At 39.3% G+C, this 21,593-nt stretch overlaps 1 protein-coding gene across 4 annotated transcripts in view; it reads left to right on the plus strand.

Moving 5' to 3' along the window:
* The window catches only part of mrtfbb (myocardin related transcription factor Bb), a 37,172-nt gene that overhangs the window by 3,762 nt on the left and 11,817 nt on the right, over window positions 1-21,593 (plus strand). Inside the window, exons 2-9 of one of the 4 annotated variants that reach the window (XM_053228694.1) lie at window positions 2,285-2,347; window positions 8,909-9,139; window positions 15,814-15,879; window positions 19,573-19,628; window positions 19,805-19,880; window positions 20,007-20,168; window positions 20,318-20,496; window positions 20,806-20,943. In XM_053228694.1, the coding sequence (XP_053084669.1) occupies window positions 8,995-9,139; window positions 15,814-15,879; window positions 19,573-19,628; window positions 19,805-19,880; window positions 20,007-20,168; window positions 20,318-20,496; window positions 20,806-20,943 (822 nt within the window). In that variant the 5' untranslated portion in view covers window positions 2,285-2,347; window positions 8,909-8,994. Of the gene's footprint in view, window positions 1-2,284; window positions 2,348-8,908; window positions 9,140-13,649; window positions 13,853-15,813; window positions 15,880-19,572; window positions 19,629-19,804; window positions 19,881-20,006; window positions 20,169-20,317; window positions 20,497-20,805; window positions 20,944-21,593 lie in introns of those variants that run through there. The other 3 variants (XM_053228693.1, XM_053228695.1, XM_053228696.1) reach the window with 3 other exon arrangements.

Below are 21,593 nucleotides of genomic sequence, written 5' to 3' on the forward strand. Positions count from 1 at the left end.
TAGAGAGGCCCTCACCCATAAATATCTGTCCTGCTATTGTTTAGTGTGATTAATCAACACATGGCCAGATTACTGTTCCCATAGCAACTGCTTTTTATTAGAAGTAAACAAACGTTGTGTTTTTGTGGCCCTGTTTAGATGCTAATTTACTCTTCATGGTTAATAAAAATATAAACCGTGCAATACGCGTTATTTATAGTTGTATGTAATATTCAGTGCTACATTAATCTTTCATTAAATCTTTCACTAATAAAACAAAGCAGAATTATTTTTTAATTTGGAATAGTTTTGAAAATCTGCTTAGCATTAAGAGACAAATTGGTGATCAGATTTGAATTAAAACTAACTGTAAATGTGGTCATCCAGTACTTTTGTTCTTATAACAACATATAACATTTAAATGTGATTAAAGCTGCCCATAGCTGCTAATTTTTTTAAATAGCAAGCAGACTATCTTGTTCTCCAAGTTTCTCAGCATTTATGTTTTCAGTCCCAGGCGTCTCTGGTCATTAAAGTGTATGCAGAATTTAGACTGGGCATTTCCATTATCAGTGTATACTAAGCATTAGAGCTGCAGCCAATGATTATTTTGATAATTGATTAATCTAATTTTTTTTCAATTAATCAAAATGGGAGTCACCATCTTGTGAAAAATCAGAGCTAGAGCATGTGCAATAGACACGGCTGGCCAGTGGATCCGTCTCTCACCTGCCCATGTTGGTAATGGACAGTCTACTGTTCATGTTGAGAGCATGCACACTGTGAGTTACGCTATACTGCCAAAAGTATGTGGACACCTGACCATCGCATCCATATTTGCTTGTTGAACATCTCATTCCAGATTTATTCCCCCCTTTGCTGTTATAATGAGCTCCACTCTTCTGGGAAGCTTTCCACTAGATGTTGGAGCGTGGCTGTGGGGATTTGTGTTCATTCAGCTACAAGAGCATTAGTGAGATCAGGCGCTGATGTTGGTGAGGAGGTTCAGTCGGTGTTCCAGTTCATCCCAAAGGTGTTCAGTGGAGTTGAGGTCAGGGCTCTGTGCAGGACACTTGAGTTCTTCCACTCCAACCTTCACACACCATGTCTTCATGGAGCTTGCTTTGTGCACAGGGGCATTGTCATGCTGGAACAGGTTTGAGCCTCTTAGTTCCAGTGAAGGGAAACTGTAATGTTGCAGCACACAGGGACATTCTGTACAATTGTGTGCTTCCACTTTGAGGAAACAGTTTTGGGAAGAGGCACATATTGGTTTGATGTGTTCAAAAACTATTGGCCATATAGTGCACCTGAAGTGCAACAAAAGATGGTGCAGCTGCTAACTCAAAGTGGCAAGAACAGCATTATTAATTAATATATAAAATGATAAATTGTAGTCGTATAATTTTTGCAAGTATATTGAATTTACTGAAGTCAGGAAAGGATTTTAGAGCTTTGAATCATGACTGAGCTACAATTTGCTAGCTAGCTGACATTATCCATCATTTTAATCAATGTAATGTAAGTATAAGTAGCTAAGGTAATGTACCAAGTGAAACTATACTGGTGAACAGCAGTCAACATTTACACTCAACACAACATATTTTTTTGAAGAAAATATTGCTGCTCTCCGTGATTTTCATCTGACACCTGCAGTAAGTTACACATCTGAATGGAGAAGTGCTCTTTTATGCCCCACTCATTCTGCCGGTGGAGTTTGTTTAAAAAAAACTGACTGGCTAACCTTACCATGCGACTGCATGTGTTAACTAAAGTCATACAGTCAATAATTTTCTATGGAGATTTAGCTAGTGTTTTAGCTGCCCTGGTTTGTGCCATCACTTCATTCACTCACCAGTTTGCTAGTTATTATATCAGTTCAGCAAGCTAGCTTAGACATCAAAATGAGCATCATACCAGAAAAACAGCACAGAACAGTTTACTGCAGAGCAGGACATGACTTTACTACAGAGCTGTCAAGAGCTTCAGGTGTGTGTTGGAAAGTGCGTGCACATTCATGAGGCTCGACTGCCATGTCTAAAACTGTCAATCACCTCATCAACCACACCCTTTTATTTATCTCCTATTTTCCTTAACTCCTATAAAAATGCGTTTTTACACTGTGTAATGTACTACATGCTTCATTTTCCATTAAATGGCGCCGCATGTTTTTTAGACAAAATGAAGTGAAGTAGTGTCAATTTTATTATCAGTTTTTATCAATTTTGTTGTTGCAGGTTAGTTTTAAAAATGGTTTAATCTTTTTTTATTTTATTTTATTAATTCTTATTTTTATCTGTTTCAGAGTCATCATGACCTAGTATGCTTTAACAGACTGTTCGTTCTTCTCTTCTCTTTCTTCCATGAGGTAACTTTTTCCATTCAGTCCCTATGGACAAAAGATAAATTATGGTCATTTAACATGTATAACTTTGCACATGTAATCAGTTGTTCGAAATTCTTCCTAAACAAGGGGTTCTATTTTTGTAATGCGAACGAAAAATAACCTAGATGCTTGTAAAATGCAATTTTAATGAAATGCTGATGAAATGAATATGATGTTCTGATCGTATAATCTAGATTTATCATTTATCATGTAGAGTTTTGAATATAATGTGTATTTCTGAATATGATGTTCTGAACATGATGTATAGCTCTGAATATGATATTTTGAATATGATGTATATTTCTGAATATGACGTTCTGTATGTGATGTTCTGAATCTGATGTAGAGTTAGATCAGAACTGCACTGCCATCTACTGATCTTCATCATGCACATTCTTCATAGTCCGTAAGACCTGCTATTAGATTGTATGGGTTTGGAGGTGCTTTTAAACAGTTGATTAAATTCTTTAATGGACAGATTGCACTCCTCATTCTGCTCCTCAACAATCCATTGTCCATATATTCTAATGAAGCAAATGTCGGGATAAGCTTCACAGAGATCTGGCTATTCCAGTGATCAGCACTACAACCCAGAGATGGCTTAATGATGAGACAGAAGAGTGTGTAAGACTTTGGACACTTGTGTTTTTATTATTTAATATATTTCCAGTTCATACCTCCACTTCAAATTTGCACACATAATGTCTTTCAACTTTATAGTTATAGATATGAACAAAATAATATGTATTTGTAAGCTTAAAAATTATATATTTAAAAACAAAATTGAAAGGGGAAAAAGTATTCAGAAGCTATATTAAAAATATATGTAAAGTTTACATAGTTCTAGACATAAATGCTGAAAATAATGTTCTCATGCAATTTGCAGCTGGTGTCATTCTAAAAGACGATTCCAGTTAGCAAGATTTCACACAACACAGTTGTGAAGACGAAGGAGCTTCCTAAAGTTCTCAGGCACAATTTATTAAACAACACTCGAATGGAAAAAGCTACAGAGCCGTAGCAAAGACCTTAACCATCCCCGTCAGTACAACTGGTTCAATAATATGTAGGTGGAGAGTTCATGGAACCACATCTAATCATCCCTGGATCACACCCACAGTAAAATACAAAGGACATTACACATCATTGAAGGAAACATGAATGGAGCGATGTACTGAGACACATTAGAGGAGAACTTAATCTCATTAATCTCAAGAAACTTAATCTAGGAAGAAGTTGGATGTTTCAATAACACAACGACCCCAAACATACAGCCACAATAACGCAAGAAGGCCGTGCATGGCCTAGCCAATCTCTTGACTTGAAAATGAAAATGTATTTAGGATTTTGAAATTGAGATTCCATCAGAATGACCTTCATAACCTTGGGGAATTGAAGACGAGTTATCAAAAAGAATGAGCCAAAATTGAATCACTATGCTTCAAAAAGTGAATTACTTCTCCAACACTCCATACTGCCAAATACTAACGTACTACTAATGTACTAATTTTGGTAATTTGTTGTGTCTGAAAAATTTTCCCTATATATTTTGTTTTTTAAACTTTTCTTTTGTTTTGTTTATGCTTATGAATACGTATTTTTTGTTCATATGTATAAGTACAAAGTCAAAAGACATCATCTGTGTAAACTTGAAGTGGATATATGCACTGGAAATATATTAAATATTCTGTTTTTGTTATTTATTTCCTCTCACTCTTTTTAGTTTTGCAGTTCATTACTGATGATTAAGTACTTAAAGGTGAAATTGTTGATTTTTTTTTACTCCTGACTTGTACAAATAACCTGGAAGATACGTAGACGGTTGCCTGAGCAAAAGCGTATTAAGTCGCTGAGAAAACCTGTTTGGAAAACTGACTTCTGGCCTGGAAGTTTGTGTTCAGACTCCTGTCAGTCATTTTATAGACACACTACTCTATGGGCCATCGTAGATCCTGGGAGGGCGGAGCTTCATGAACATAGGCAGGAATCATTCAAATGTTGAACCCACTTAATCCACCTAAGTAACTAATCTGCAGTATGTCATGGGTTAAAAAACATTATATGTAATGCTTAATTAGTAGTTTAATACTTAACTAGTAGCATTTTAATCTTTTACAGCAATCATTCAAGCCCTATCTTGCTGTTTTATGTAATAAATGTAATGATAATTTGTAGAGTTACTCAGTGTGCTGCCCGTATATATATATAGATATCTTGGTGGGATTTGGAAGTAACTGATGTGGTTATGCCAATGACTAATCACTCTGACTTCAAATTGGCATCACAATCTGTGCCACATTTCTTCCAGTGTCAAGAGGTTAATGTTCTTAAAATTTATAACATTTCTGAAAAAGATCCAGATAAATGTTGCACTAAATTATTAAGCTTTTTTTTTTCCAAATGTAGAAACTAATGTTAAACTTTTAATTATCAATTGTGAATTCAAACCTTTTGCCCAGAATTTATTTTTAAAGTAACCTTCTATTTAAGGCCTGGTCATGTGATATACTGTATGTATAATGCTAAACTACCTGCCAGGGGCGGTGTGAAACACCTGTATGTAAACTGTCTCCTACTTGTGTGTGTGCAAGTGCATACCGAGAATTGATGATGCAGTGTTTGCAATAAATTCCACTGTCATACAGCCATCTTTCCTTTCTTCATCTTGCCTGTCAGACTACATGTATACAATATGGACCTATCTGCTTAATGACCACGTTGAGAACTAAAGGTAACCGTCAAAGCTGGGAATAGCCTCCTCTTATTTTCTTTCTACCTTGGTGATTATGCTTTCTTGTAGCATAATTGTGAGTATTTTTTTATTAGAAAGCTACGTTGCTTTGTCACTCACCACTCTCTGTTTGCTACTTTCATCTCTACAGTCTTTGCTTGTGCTGTATAGCATCTCCTCTCTTCCCTGCCAAGTCAGTTCCTCCCTTTTAATACTTTACAGCTAGCAGGCTTGTCTTGGTGTTGGTTTCCCCTTCACACATCGTATTGTGACTCCCTGCTCACTTTTGATAATGCATAGTTTGTGGAATGCACTGGCAATACTTTAGCTATTTTCCTGCTAGCATCGGAACAGTAACTCCAATCTGAAGATATTACTCATGCTCTAAGGGACTGACTGACACCATTCTTGAGGGGTGGGACACCTGGGCTAGGATATGGGGGAACTCTCTGTTAACTTGGTTTTTATGTGTCACCAAGTGTGGTTGGCACCTTCCGCTCTGCCTGATTTGTGCAAATTGACCCCTGTCTTGTGTCAGTTTGCACACATCGCACCTGCTGCTTTGAGCGGATAGGAGCGTGCGGGTTTTGGAATCCCAAAGTCAGCACACCAAACAGACAGTTAATGTGGAGCCTTTAGGACACCACACCCCAGTGCCTAGAAGGGACTTGTTTGCATCTGCACTAATTTTAGGTGTGGGCCCTAAACAGTGGCCCCACCAATAAAGATTCTTAAAGAACACCCCCCTGAAGAACAAGGGCTGGAGACAGAAGTTTAACAGCCAAACACATTACTCATTGGACGGCAACTACATCAGATCATTGGGTTCTGATGGCAGTATTGCAGGAATACAAACTACAGTTCTGCCACTGGCTCAGCCTCATGAGGACTCAAGACCTCATTGATATCAGACCCCAACAATGTTGTCAGTCCGTCCCAAGAAGTTTGTTCCTTCCTCAACAGAGGTGCAATAAGAAAGGTGGAACCAGGTAGAACCAGGTAGTTGAAAACAAGGGCTTCTATTCAGTGTATTCTCTTGTTCAGAAAGGATGGCATTTTTTTTTTACCAAATTCTAGATCTGAGATGGTTTCTAAGACTGGTTTCTAAAGACTCTGCCTTATCGGATTCCATACATGCTTGTTGAACATCCCATTCCAGATTTAGTCCCCCTTTGCTGTAATTATAAGCTCCACTCTTATGGGAAGGCTTTCAACTAGATTTTGGAGCGTGGCTGTGGGATTTTGCTCATTCAGCCACAAGTGCATTAGTGAGGTTGGGCACTGATGTCAGGTGAGGCCTGGGGTGCAGTCAGCATTCAAATTCATCCCAAAGGTGGGATTGATGTCAAGCTACTCATGTTCTTCCACATCAACTTTGGCAAACCATGTCTTTCTATACCTCACTTTGTGCACAGGAGCATTGTCATGCTGGAACAGGTTTGGGCCCATAGTTCCAGTGAATGAAACTCATTCAAAGACATTCTAGACAACTTTGTGCCAAAGGTTTGGGAAAGGCCCGTATATGGGTGTGATGGTTAGGTGTCTACATACTTTTGGGTATATTAGGTTAGGTTCAACTTTATTGTCACTGTCAGAGTATGAGTACAGAGACAACGAAATGCAATTAGCATCCCACCAGTAGTGTAAATAGCAAATAAATTAAAAATGAGATAACAAGGTTATGGTGCAGTAAGTTAACAGTGTACAGTGGGAAACATTACGATGCATACCAGTAGTGCAAATGGCAATTAAGTTAAATTGTTAAAATGGTTAAAAAATTTAAATATTGTATAGTTCAAGCTAGGAATGGTTCATGTCAGTGGACCTGCAACACAGAGGCATTTCTAAGGTTTGCCATCCAAGACAGACAGTCCAATTCCAAGTCCTTCAGCCTCTCCCTAGTACCACAGGTGTTTTCAACATTCATGCAGGAAGCTTCGTCTCTCCATATCACAATTATTATCAAGATATTGCTAAATTGTAACAACTTGCTTCCTTCTGCCCCATCCAAGGAGCAGGGTATCCAGAACACATCCAATCTCCTCACCAATGTTAACACGCTTGGTCTCAAGGCAAACTCAGAAAAGCTCCCTAACACCCAGGCAGGCCTCACAGTTCATCTCCATGAGGCTAGAATAATGAGAATGGAAGGAACTCCATTGTGAAGGAAAGAGAGATTGGTCTGTCTCCCTAGTCTAAGAAAAGGGTGGCCCAGTAAGTGGTGGACATCATCATCTTGGCCGAGAGATGGGCAGGCCACTCAACCTCTACTGAAAAAAAAAAAAGTTCATTGAATTGATTTAATTCAAATGTGTACATCGGTTCAGTGAATTGCTTTGCATTAACACAGTTTGTTTTCATTCAGCCATGTAAATTCAAAGTCCTGAAGTAAAATGAAATCTGCACACTCAAACTCTGAGCTTAGTATTGAACACAGGACTCTGGCACTGAAGCAGCAACATTACCCACAGCGCTATCATGCCACACTTGAAATAATGAGGTTAATTTAATAGTATAGTTCTGTAAATGTTACCTCCAGCAAATAAGAGAAAGTACAATAGTTTATGCTATGTAGTATATGGCTGATGGTAGTGTGTAAAAATTCAGTTAACCAACAATTGTGTGAATGTGTGTACACGATGCCCTGTGATGGACTGGACCCTGATCCATGGTGTGTTCCCCCCTTGTCCCCAGTGTTCCCAGGATAGGCTCTGGCTCCACCATGACTCTAACTGGGATAAATTTAGACTGGGATGGTTAATGAAGACGAGTGAATGAATTACTTTACTTTATCGCCAGTGTAGCCTCCTAAGCCCCATTCAATCATTTACACAACTGTCAACATACAATATTCAAGGATGTTGCGGAACTAAACTAAGCACAAGTTAGGTACAAATCTAACAAGGTATAAAATTATCAGAGTAGGGTACAATCTGTATCCTTAGACTCCAAAATTACTGCAAGAGTGCATGTGGGATGAACAACATCATCTTGTAATATACACTCAATTTTCACTTTATTGGTATACATACCTACACTAGTCAGTAGATCCTCCCCCCCATTTTCTTCCCAATTCACACCCACCAGCCAATTCCCCTATTGTACAATCGCCATCAACCAGGGAGGGTGAAGGCTAATACATGCTTTCTCCAAGACACATCAAGCCAGTCATCTTTTTGAAATGCTGCTCATGCTGCGTCACAAAGCGCACACGCAGAGGTGCTATCTGCCCTCTTTTGCATACATGACCTTACAGACACACACTATTGCCTAGTGTCACTGTGATTGATGGGGAGAGAGAGTATGCACAATTTTTTCCCATGGCTCCTGGCCACAGATGGCTGTGGCATGATCAGGGATCTACTGATGATAGGGTAAACCCTTTTCTGCTGTGTGACTTGGGAGCCGTTATCAGGTAGACCTAGTAGGTATATAATTATTGACTGTAGCACATCTGTTGCTATGAAGAATTTGTCACCTACAACTACAAGGTTAAATGAAATAAATAATTAGATTTATATTAGGTAAAAAACGTACACTTCTAAAGAAGTGATAGTGGTGAGATTAATGGGTCAAAGCCAGCTATCCAAAGCTGAGATCCTGTCCTTTAATTTTTTTTTACTTTAATTCATTTAACAGATAAGAAGAATTCATAGAATTTTGGTATGATTGGTACATTTCTGCTGAGTGTGAAAGAAAACGTGATTTCAGTCTAGCATTCACTTTAGAAGTGCAGTTAACAATTAACATTGTCTAACCTTGACCAAGACTACTCCTCAGTTTGTTAATACTGTAATGGTTCTGTTTTTCAGAATACTCTCCAAGGTTTCCATCAACTACTGGATTCACCCCCACACTTGTTCTCAGGGAGACATATTCCACCTTCCCTTCAGGTGACATGGAGCCCCAGAGGTGTCTGGGAATGGAAAGGGATTGCGATATTCTGGTTTCGAGTCCAAGGAGTGAAGCTGTGACCCATGACATGGAGGCAATTTCACTGCAGCCCAGCTATAGTCTTCCTTCCATCCAGGAGCGGAAGAATGGTGAGCAAAATTGATGTGGCCAGTCTCCTTCAAGTCCATTATCATCCTCACTTCCTCTTCATCTGTTTAAATTCCAGCCCTATTTTGACACTGTGAAAATAAACCCCTTTGTGGGAAGAAAAATAGGTGGAATTACACTGGAATTGCATGCAAATGCCAACATCTAATCACAACTTAAAAAAAAAAAAATCTAATCACAACTTAAATGGTTCCTTTAACTCTAGTCCAGCATTTTCTTGCCTAATTTCAGGGTGATTCGTAAACTAATATTATATGTCTTTGTGCCAGCCTCAACCGCCAGAGCACTCTGATATCAAAGGTTGCTTGGCCCGACTATGGCTTTCCTGGTGCAGAAAAGCTGTGATGTTATGTTCCCTCAGCTGCCTGTATGCCCATTTCATCTGGTTCTCACACTCTTGGCCAATGCTCTAGACTGGAAATGTTTCAGTGGTATGTGAACCGTAATGAGAGGGCACAGAGGGGCCAGTTGATGCAAGCAGGCTGGCGTTGAGCCACACTTGAAATTTTCACATATAGCTGATCCTTCGGTTCCACCAGTGTACTTCATGTTATCCTCCCAGTTACCATTTCATTACTCTAGAGAAATACACTTGAGGGGACAATGTCCTCAGGGCTGCAGGGAAGGAAGCAGAGAGCCCAGCAAGCATGCCTGTAATTCCCCTCCTTCAATCCTCCACTTATCTCCTGTTATTAAATAACTCCCAGGTACAGTCCATACAATTGAAACTGTGACTCATTGAGTCTGTTATCTTGGAAACAGCAGAGGAATGTACTAGTTTTTCACTGGTTCATATCTGACAAATCATTAGAAAAGATGTTTAACCTCTAGCAGTCTCAGAAAATAAATATATAGTATTATAGTATTCCCACAACATACAGGATTTAGAATTATGAAATCATCATACTTTATATGGAGAAATTGAACTTGCTAAGACTTGAGGCCAAAAGTTTACAGATACCTAGGCTAAAGACGTTTAGTTATGCACAACTCCAAACATTTCATGTCACCTAGCATTTCCCGTTTTAAGTCAGTTAGGGTCATTGCTTTAAGACTGCACAGGGAGCCCTGATTCCCTTAAAATTGTATTAAAATGTGGCAATGAAATGTTTAACAAAGTGTCTTTATTATTCATAAATCTTGGTGGAATTCAATATTTCAATATATCTCACTGCGCTATTAGTTCATTAACTCAAACTGTTTCCGGTGAACAGTGCAGCCCATGTGAAAGTCTCCTCTGAAGCCCCGGACACAGAGCTAACAGACACCCATTGAAACCTGTACGTCAATTAGTGTATGTTAGGTGTTTGTGTATCATCATGTAAAATCATACAGGCATTATAAAGAAATCCTGCTTAAAGGACCGCATTTTTACACTGTGAGTGCGTCCCAGCTTTATAGCTGATTCTGACAGTGTGTAAAGCAAGTTTTTCTGATCTTTCTGGAATGTAATAAACCTAAAAATAGAAATAAGTCTGATAAAATATTATTGGATGGCTGTCGTTTAACTGTAAATACCAGGTTTTTGATTTGGGAAAGACATTGTTGTTTGAATCAGTTATCTTGCTAACTCAGTTACATTAACCAGAAGATAGAAAGCTTTGCTGAAAGTTCCACAGGTCGAATGGTTTAGGAGTTGAATAAAGTTATACAATAAAAATAAATTCAATTAAATTAGGTTTATATCATTTGTGAATGAAAAATGAGTTCTTTGTCCAGCAGCCCTGTGTAGACCATGCTCACTTCCAGTTATAAAACAGATACGAATATTTTGAGCACTAAAAATACAGATAATTGCATTACACCTCTAATATATACACAAGCTGCACTCTCTTTGCGATTGTGCCTTATCTTTAATAAAGTAGTGTTTCTCAAAACCAGTCCTCATGAGCCCCAAATGGTCCGCATTTTGCTTCGTCCAGCATTAATAATCACTCTTTGCACACGTGTGATATAATGACATACAGTATATAACATTCCTGATAAAAACAGTTACAGTTTCACTGAAATACACTTTAGACCTGAAGGGTAACTTTGAAGAGTATTACGGTTTCAGAATCATGGCTTTAGTTGCTTTATCATCGTTAAAGTGACTCATTATTTGTGTCCCAGAAAGTGACTACTAACTGGCTGAAAATTTCACACTGGTTATCATCACCTGGTGTTTCACTCCCTGAGTGTGGTCTGATCTTTTTTTTTTTTTTTTTTTTGCCTCTGAAGGTTTTGTAAGGTCCTTGGTGGTGCCCGCAAAAATAATTTCTTTATAAAAAGACATTATCTGGTTTGTAGAAATAACTAGCAACTTTTACAAAGATGAAAACCCTCCCATGTGGGCCTTTATGGGTTTGTTTTCATCATTTTTTGTTCCGAGACATTTGGAAGAAATAAGCCCATGTGGTTGTTTTTCCACGGGAGGCTCTGGAACTCTTACAGAAAGTACATTAACATTTTTTAAAGAACACAGACTTGGACACTGTGATCTCTGGCTCTTCTTTTGCTAAGACCAGGGCTGACTTTTGCCTTTTGGGGACTCTCCCTACAGGGTGGGTTGAGATGATGGCAGAATAAACAGCTGCATTTGTCAGTGGTATCTCTATAGGATAAACCATCAATCAATGTGTGTGTATCATTATTATTATTACTAAAGATAATAGGATGTCTTCTGGGTTTTTAAATGTATTTATTTTTAATTTATTTGAAAATTATTTAGAACAGTCATTCTTCTGCATTAACTACTTTATCCAGTGTTTCCAAGCTTTTTCCAGGAAAACTAGGTGCAAGGTGGGAGAATTCACCCTGTGTGGCCTGCCTTGAGGTCGTAAATCTATTGTAGTGCAGCATACACATACACACACATACACACCTAGAGGCAGTTTAGCACATCTGCCTACCTGCATGTTTTTGGACAGTGGGAGGAAACTGGAGATCCCAGAGGAAACCCATGTGATGCAGGGAGAAAATGTAATACTCCACACACACAGTAACCCAAGCTCAGGATCGAACTAGGAACCCTGAAGCTGTGAGGCAACAACATTACCTGCTGTGCCACAATAGCAACTGGCATTACTTAAAATATTTCCTTAATTTATTCAGTATACAATAATACTCATTAAACAGTACAGATGATTGCATACAACACAGCCGAGTGCAAATGTTTTCATCCCCTATGATGGCTGAGTGAAAAGGGGAAGATATAGGCAGCAAAAAATAAACTCTGTTAAAAAAAAGTCTGTCTTGCAGAAAGCTATTGCAGAAATAGTCTGTCTTACAAGAAATAATGCAAAATATACTGGCAAAATTAACAGAAACATATTTTGAGCTTTTCCGTCTTCATTTTGTGCTATGGCATGGGAAAACTGTACGCAGCTGTATTACGTACTCACCTCGGTTTCACGTTCATCTACGTATTATAGCATAGCATGTATTGTTGGAAAAATATATGCATATTGGCAACACTGCAGAAGAAGGCTAACCAGTATCAACACATTTTTCCCATATTCATGCGTCCAGAAATCCACAATATTTGGCCATTTTAAAATCCTTGTTGGAATTTTAAGAAGAAGCAATAGGAAATGTATGCCAGGTTTACTGTGTTCTCCGGCATCCTGTCGAGTTTACACTACTATTAATATCAAACGTTGTGCAAAAACATTTAATAATGTCACTGATAACACCAGAACAAAACTTTATCTTTCCCCTTTTCTGTTTTTCAAGACATGATGAAACACAGGCATGATGAAACACAATCAAACATTTCCCTGTCATTAAAACTACACTATATGGCCAAATGTCTGTGGACACCTGACCATCACGTCCATGTGTGAATCCTTCCTAAGCTGTTGCCACAAAGTTATAAGCACACAATCGTAGAATGTCTTTGTATGCTGTAGCATTACAGTTTCCCTTCACAGGAAGTAAGAGGTCTAAACCTGTTCCAGCATGACAATGCCCCTGTGTGAGAAGGTTCGAGTAGAAGAACTCGAGTGTCCTGCACAGAGCCTGTGTGCTCCTGTAGCTGAATGAACACAAATCCCCACAGCCACGCTCCAACATCTAGTGGAAAGCTTCCCAGAAGAGTGGAGCTCATTATAACAGCAAACACAGGGGAATAAATCTGGAATGGGAAGTTCAACGAGCACATATAGGTGTGATGGTCAGGGGTGCACATACTTTTGGCCATATAGTGTATGTTTAAATTTTATTGACAATATACAGTCACAGGCCGATCTTGATATGTAATCTGTGATTAATCTTGTGATCAGAAAAATGCCTCCAGCATTACATTATATGAAGAAGCATGAATTTATGGGCGTGCAAAAGTGCGCATGCGTCCCGACTGGTAGGACTTGAAGTTTACTGGTGTAAAAGTTGTGGGTTTAGTTGCAGCACTTTCTTTTGAGGGTTAACTCGTATTCCGCGTGTAGACCCCGCCCACTGGCCCCGCCCGACGCCCCTCTTCCCGGCGCTGATTGGCTGAGCGCAGCGGCGGCTGTGTGTGCGCACAGCTGCAGCGGGAGACGCGGTGAGTCGTGCGCTCAGTGCGCTGCTCCTGCGCGGAGGATGACAAGGAGCTCCATGGGACTATCAGCTCTTCCCCTGGCCGCTCTCTAATGGCCTGCCTCGAGGTCGAAACCCCGACCGTCTGCAGGGGTAAAGTCCCAGCTGGCCAGCTTTTAGCTTTATTTATGCACCAGGTATCACTGGTGAAGTAATGTTTTCTTAACGATTTTAATATTTAAGAATTGAGTATGTAGTAAAGTGATTAAATTGAAATCTTTTATCATGATGATGTTGATGATGATGGTGATGATGGTAATGATGCTGTTGTTTAGTACATGCTGTGATCTTGGATAACTCTGTACAGATGTTCCCTCATGATTTGATTGCATGCCTGATTTCTATCATGCTTTGTGGAATTCATTCAGTTTTTTTCCACTTGCCTTTTTATTTCAGTATTTTGTTTGATTGACTGTACTTTCAAATATGAATGATATTTTTGCAGCTTTTAGTTATTCTGATACAGGACAAAGTGTAAAGTATGATGGTGAGATGTCAGCTCATTACTGTGTGTATCTGTTTTCCATCATTACGTCCAGCACATTGTTTATATCGAGTCATGTTCTCATTTAAGCCCAGTTGCATAAGCAGTAATTTTAGGAGCAGGGATTAGTTTAATTTACAGAGTTAATGTCAATACAGTGTAGTGTAGTTGGTTTGTGTCCTGAACATGTATGCAAACTCGGCTCAATATCCATAACAAGCCATTTGGATGTAGGTATGTGCACTGCAGCATCCGGCGCTTCAGCCTCTTGTCCCTGGAGCGGTCCAGTTAAGAGAAACTGAAGAGGGAATTTAAGATTGGATAAAGCGACTGGGGCTTAAGCAGAGGAGACTAAATACCTTTTATTTCAGAGTTGCAGAGCCGTTGTGTATGGGCCAAACAAGGTTCATGTGACAGAATATCAGCACAAACATGAGTGTGACCCAAGACAGGATACTTTCCTCCCACATCCTTGTTCAGATAAAGCGGTGATATTGACATACAGAGTCATTTCATTTGCTGCACAAAGTGCCCCAGTTACTAGGGCATGTGCTGTGAGTAGTCGGGCCACTTGTGATTACTTTTTTGTGCAAAAACATTACACCAGATATGGGGACATTATGGAAAACATGGAGTTACAGAGTATTCTGGACTTTTGGTTTAAGAGATGCAGGATGCTGAGATCGAGGCTAAGTACCCCCACTTTCAACTCCCTTCCCTTTAAGGCCTGAGGGGAGTGGGGCGCCGCACCGCCCCCAGATCTGCCATTTTTCCCAGGCCATGTTCTCACACTGCTTAGGTTTATTTTTGCCAGAGTGAGTCAGAGCCCTGCTCAGACATATTGGATGCTCTCTTGGGAGCCTAGCAGGCCATGTTGTGTTTGTCTCCTCTTGGACAGGCAAGTCAAACTTTCCTTAATCAACATGACAGCATGGCCATGAAAATGGGTGTAAGAACATCACACATCCACCACCGCATCATTCACCAGCACCTTCCTCTTCAAATAGTTTTTGCAGAAAAGCAATGCCAAAGTAACACATCCACACTTGTGTGTTTATTTAAATAGAAAAACAACAGTGGACACTGTTCAGGAATTAAGGGCTTTTATATGATGCTCTGTGTTGTGCTCCTGCGCCTAGGCTTTCCTTTTTGATGTTCCAAAATCTTATGGATCAGCTCCTACCTGTCCACTGCATGACTGAGCATTTCATGTTTTTATGACCCAGCACTTGCAAAGAACAAACTGTTTAGGCAATGCAAAGCAGACGTTTTTGTTTGTTTATTAATATTTCTTTTTTCACTAACATTTTTACAAACGTCTCTCTCCCATGTTGAACGTGTTGTCTCAGTAACAGATGTTTGCCATGCACAGATTATGAGGTCAGGCTCTCAGTCCCTTTTCCTGACTGGTTCTTTAATTACTTATTGCAATATTAGTAAAAAAAAAAAAGCAGGGGAAAAACTGTAGGTTACGTGCTATGGATTGAGAATATTAAAATGAGGAATGATCTGCTAGTTTTGGCTACATCAAGTTCATAGATAATGTTCACATGTTTGGGTAAAATTAGTCGTGTGTAACTGTAATTTAACTGTATGGTGTGTATTCCTCCCCAGTTCTGCAGATCAGACTCCAGCAGAGACGCACTCGGGAACAGCTTGTGGACCAGGGCATTATGCCGCGTGAGTATGCACCCTGCCTTTTCTCAAAGCAGAAAGGTCAACTCAAAGTCTAAATAAATCATTAATCTCTCACAAAATGAATAGCATGAACACTAGCTAGAGCAAAGCATCAACTATGTTAACTGAACATATATTATCTTGACAACCTATCACCCCTAACCAGAGGGGTTATCAGTCCATCAGCAGAACTGATGACGCTACACTGAGTGGTTTACACATCATTAAGATCCTACCATATGTACAGTCGCCTAAACTCACTGCTAGAAATTTCAAAATAGCCTGGAACAGCAGATTTAACTTCACTTACTTTAAATGAAATAGCATGGCATCTGAGTTCATTCCTGATGCTTCCCAAGGCAGAGAGACAGATTTGCTAGTTGTGTCTGTGTTAGGGCTGTGACGCAATGCCTGTATCTGTATCTGTATCTGCATTTGTTTAGTGCTCCAAAAGTTCATTTGTGTTTGAGTTTAAACCGGAAGTGGGCGTGGTCTGTACAGGAAGCAATTTGCAGAACATAACTTTATTCAGCTCCTGAACCAGACACCCTGTGGAACTTTCTGGCTGTGACTGAGTAAGCAAGCTAACTTTGTTTCAAAACAGCAATGTCCAAATCACGGAACTGTTGTTTACAGTTGACAACAATAGCCATCTAATAATATTTGATCAGACTGAATTTAGTTTTAGGATCTGATACATTCCAGAAAGATCAGAAAATTTAGCTGGACATGCAGTGCCGCTGCTAGTCAAAATAAAGTCCTTAAAGCGGCACTTCATTATAATACACACATGAACGTCCAGGAGGATTTTCTTTTAATAACGATGTAAAAAGATGATTTAAAATGACAAGAAACACATGGAATGACCATACAAGTTAATATTGTTGGAATATATTCTAAATTTTTTTGGGAAACCTCAGAATAGAGCATGCATTCTTCATGGGCTATATGGAGCAGTTGTTCCAAAGAAATCAAAATTAATTTTGTTTGTACAGAAATACGGTATACATACATACACACACAGTTAGGTCCGGAAGTATTTGGACAATGACAGAGTTTTTGTGATTTTGCCTTTATACACCACTACAATGGATTTGAAATAAAACAATCAAGATGCGACCGAAGTGTAGACTTTCAGCTTTATTTTAAGAGTTTCCACAAAAATACGGCATTTACCATTTAGGAATTACAGCCATTTTCAACAAAGTACCTCCATTTTCAGGGGCTCAAAGGTATTTGGAGAAAGTGATATAGTTGTAAATATAACCACAATTTTAATACTTGGATGAAAATCCTTTGTAGTCAGTGACTGCCTGAAGTCTGGAGCCCATGTTCTCAAAACTCAGATTCTGAGTTTCCTCCCTGGAGACGCTTTGCCAGGCCTTCACTGCAGCCACCTTCAGTTGCTGCTTGTTTGTGGGTCTTTCTGCCTTCAGTCTTGTCTTCAGTAAGTGAAAAGCAGCTTTATTGGGTTTATCAGGCGACTGACTTGGCCATTGACGAATATTCCATTTCTTTGCCTTCAAAAAGTCTTGAGTTGCTTTTGCAGTATGTTTAGGGCCATTATCCAACCTGCACTGTGAAGCGGCGTCCTATCAGTTTTGTAGTATTTGGCTGAAGTTGAGCAGAGAGTATAGCCCTGTACACCTCAGAATTCATCTTGCTACTCTTGTCAGCAGTCACATCATCAGTAAACACCAGTGAGCCTGTTCCATTGGCAGCCATACATGCCCATGCCATAACACTGCCTCCACCATGTATGACACATGATGTGGTATACTTTGGATCATGAGCCGTTCCTTTCTTTCACCATACTTTTCTCTTCCCATCATTCTGGTACAAGTTAATCTTGATTTCATCAGTCCAAAGAATCTTATTCCAGAACATGGGAGGCTTTTTTAGATGTTTTCTGGCAAAGTCTAATCTGGCTTTCCTGTTCTTGAATGTTACCAGTGGTTTGCACCTTGTTGTAAACTCTCTGTATTTACATTCATGAAGGTGTCTCTTCATTGTAGATTTTGACAATGATACGCCTACCTTCTCCAGAGTATTCAGAGGATTCTGCGATCCACCACTTCAGTTGTCTTCCGTGGTCTTCCAGGCCTTTCGATGTTGTTGACCTCACCAGTGCTTTCTTTCTTTTTAAGAATGTACCCAACTGTTGATTTGGCCACACCTCAGTTTTGCTATCTTTCTTATAGATTTATGTTGTTTTTTCAGCCTAATGATGGCCTCCATCACTTGCATTGAGATCTCCTTGAACTTCATATCGGTAGCTCCAGTCGAACAGCTGCCAAATGCCAACTCAATACCTGATATCAACTCCAGACCTTTTATCTGCTTCATTTGTCTTGAAGTAATGAGGGAATGGAGCGCACCGCAATTGACGTCGGTCAATTGTCCAAATACTTTTGAGCCCCTGAAAATGGAAGTACTTTGATGAAAATGGCTGTAATTCCTAAATGGTAAATGCCATATTTTTGTGGAACCTCTTAAAATAAAGCTGAAAGTCTACACTTCGATCACATCTTGATTGTTTTATTTCAAATCCATTGTGGTGGTGTATAAAGGCAAAATCACAAAAACTCCATCATTGTCCAAATATATAATATATAATGTGTGTATATATATATATATATATATATATATATATATATATATATATATATATATATAAAGTTTTATTTTGCAGTTCAGTAAGGCAGGGTTGACCTTGACCTTTTATGGAGTTTTGTGGGCATTACTACATGCCAATGAGCTGTGTCTGGAGCATTTTACAGCTGATATGCGAGAATGAAGAAAATTAGCCTTTTGTAAATCCAGCAGAAAATCTTAGTTCCTTTTGGTTTATGCAAATATTTACACGTAACGTTACTAAAAGATTGATAAATGAGGCCCATTGCCTGTTTTTGTATTCAGTTGTGTTCAGTCAGATAATGTATTTGTATTCTGTTAAAACTGTAGTCTGTGGATATGTGCTGATTAAAAAGCAGAGAGGAAACAGTGTCTGATGTCTGTGTGGCTCTGTATGAGCTTTCCCAGCTCTCAGAGCACCAGTCCTGTGAGCAGGCTTTCTCTTTCAGAGTAGCAGTCTCAGGCTGTTCTGCACTGTTTTGCACACCAGACCTCCTGTATAGTCAGACCAGAAGGAACAATACAGACTATTACTGTTTAGAATTGTGGGAATACCTGAAAGTAGAACCATGGTGCTTTTTTGCAGTTACATTTGCGGTTGCAGAACAGGGTCTTTGAGAGTCATTGCTGCGTTAATGTGAGTAATGAGTAATACAAAGCCACTAAACAGAGGATGAGTAAAGTTTGTCTTGCTAAATCAAAGGCTCAGCTCTCCTGTGATGAATGGATAAAACAGTCACTTCCTGTTCACCCCACAGCAAACGCATGGTGAAAAATCAGTTAACCTACCATATGGGAAAAAAACATTCATCTAGACAACTTTTATCTAGTTCTGTCTAGTAGAATGCTGACTTGTTTATTTCTGTAGATAACATCAATCTGTCAGGTCCCCACGGGAGATTGTTATAAACAGTTAAAGATTTTGTCCGAATTGCCCTCAGAACCAACAGGGAGCAAGGAGAACACCACTTTGCAGTGTGTAGCATAGATAATATGCTGTATGGAGATCTTCTGTAAGCCTTTGGCATATTTTTAGAATGCTTGATGTATTTCTCTTTTCAGCACTGAAGACTCCTGCTGCCTTTCATGAACAGATACGAAGCCTTGAGAGAGCTAGGGTGAGTCACAGACAGACCATAAATGTGATAAGAGTAACATAGCAATATAGCATTGAGAAAATGAACTTCAATGATGTATATTCGATTTGTTCATGTACAATCAGATGAATGCAAGAGAGCGGGCTTAGAAGTCTGACCCTAGCATTTTAATTTTTCTCCTACCTCACTATGGCCAGACTGAGAATTTCCTGAAGCACAAGATTAGTAGTAGACCTGAGCGTGCAGAGCTGGTCCGCATGCACATCCTCCAAGGTAACCACACATCAGGGTTCTGTGATTCTCTCCAGATAGAAAGAACATGGTTTTATCAAACAAAAAAAAATATGTTGCATAGCCATGGTCTGCTTTATATTGATCAGATTAAATATTGTGTTTCAGAGACCCAGGCAGAGCCATCGTTGCAGGCCACACAGATGAAGCTCAAAAGGGCTCGTCTGGCTGATGACCTCAACGAGAAGATTGCCCAGAGGCCTGGCCCAATGGAGTTAGTAGAGAAGAACATCCTGCCTGTAGACTCCAGTGTGAAGGAGGCCATCATTGGTAAGCAGTATTATAATACAAGTGCAGGATTCATTATGAAGTCTATAGCACTGAATAGATAGATAGATAGATAGATAGATAGGTAGATAGATAGATAGGTAGATAGATAGATAGATAGATAGATAAAATGGTGTTGTCTTTTGGCACAGGAAGTGAGGTGAACTATCAAAAGACCTTGGACGTATATAACTTTGATGAAGACAGCAATGAAACTCTGTCCCCAGAGGATCCGGCCAGTCAGGAATCTCAGTGCTCTGTCCCATCACCCAGAGAGGCCAGGCTGCCTGAGATCTCTTCTGCTACTCTGACCGCTGGCTCCAACCTACAGGTGAAAGTCATTATTTATGCTTCAGGAAAGATTGCTCACTTTGGTGTTTTCCACAAAGGAGATTAAACAAATGTTTCTCAAAGACCACACTGGAAACTCAGGGTAAGAGTGCTGATATGGAATTGACACCAACTTCCCATAATGGTACTTTGAAAAGTTACATCCTGCTGTTTGAGCCTATCCATCATGTCTACTCTGTTTCTAGCTCCCATTCAGTCTGTGTTCTCTGCATTTCTTCATTGGATGGATTTTTGTAGTTTTCCTCCCGTGTGTTTGAAGTAGTGTGGTTTGTGTCTGTCTTTATCTCAGCCCTGTCCACCTACGACCCAGAGTTCAGAGTTACTCAGTCAAACATCAGCAGAGGATCAGACGAATACTCAGCACATAACTCCTGCTCAGCCAGTCACCACAGCTCCCCCCATCAAATCAGGTCTTACCCTTGTGAAGGTGAGCAAAATGCTGTGGTGAACTCATTTCCTGCAAGTGTTTTTCTGTCCTCAAATGGGCAGTGACTCAACAAGGTCTGGCTGTCAGCTGTAACAGATTGCTGAATTGTGAAAAAGGAAAACAGTTATGTACAACATTAAATCATATTTAAGAATATGTGGGATTTATAAAAGAAATAGCTGGAACAAAGCACACAGTAGAAATAATCAGACCAGAAATCAGACAAATTTGCTTTCCTGGGAAATGGCAAGTTTTTCAAGAAAACAAAACAAGATTTTCAATTTCTTATTTTTTTGTACTTAAGCATTAGATACAAGGATAAAACAACTATAACCTAATATTAAAATCTGTTGTGTTTTTTTTTGTAAAAATAAGGGAGGAATGAACAAGCCCTTCTTACCTCTTTAGAGTCGTAAACATGAACCTTACCTTGGTGATTTGATTCATTTGAGCTGGCTTGCTGCCAGTAAAGCACTCTTTAAAAGTACAGTTATAAAGCATCCTGGGGAGGAAGCAGTGCAATAGTGACACTAAACTTTCAGTCATAATAAGAATAACTTGACAGTGAGATTGTGTCCCTGTCACAGGTCCTTTATGCCAAAACAAAGGCTGAAAAGATTCATAAAATGAACTAACAGCAAAAGCAGCAG

This window comes from Pangasianodon hypophthalmus, chromosome 23 (assembly GCF_027358585.1).
Source record: "Pangasianodon hypophthalmus isolate fPanHyp1 chromosome 23, fPanHyp1.pri, whole genome shotgun sequence".
NCBI lineage: Eukaryota > Metazoa > Chordata > Actinopteri > Siluriformes > Pangasiidae > Pangasianodon > Pangasianodon hypophthalmus.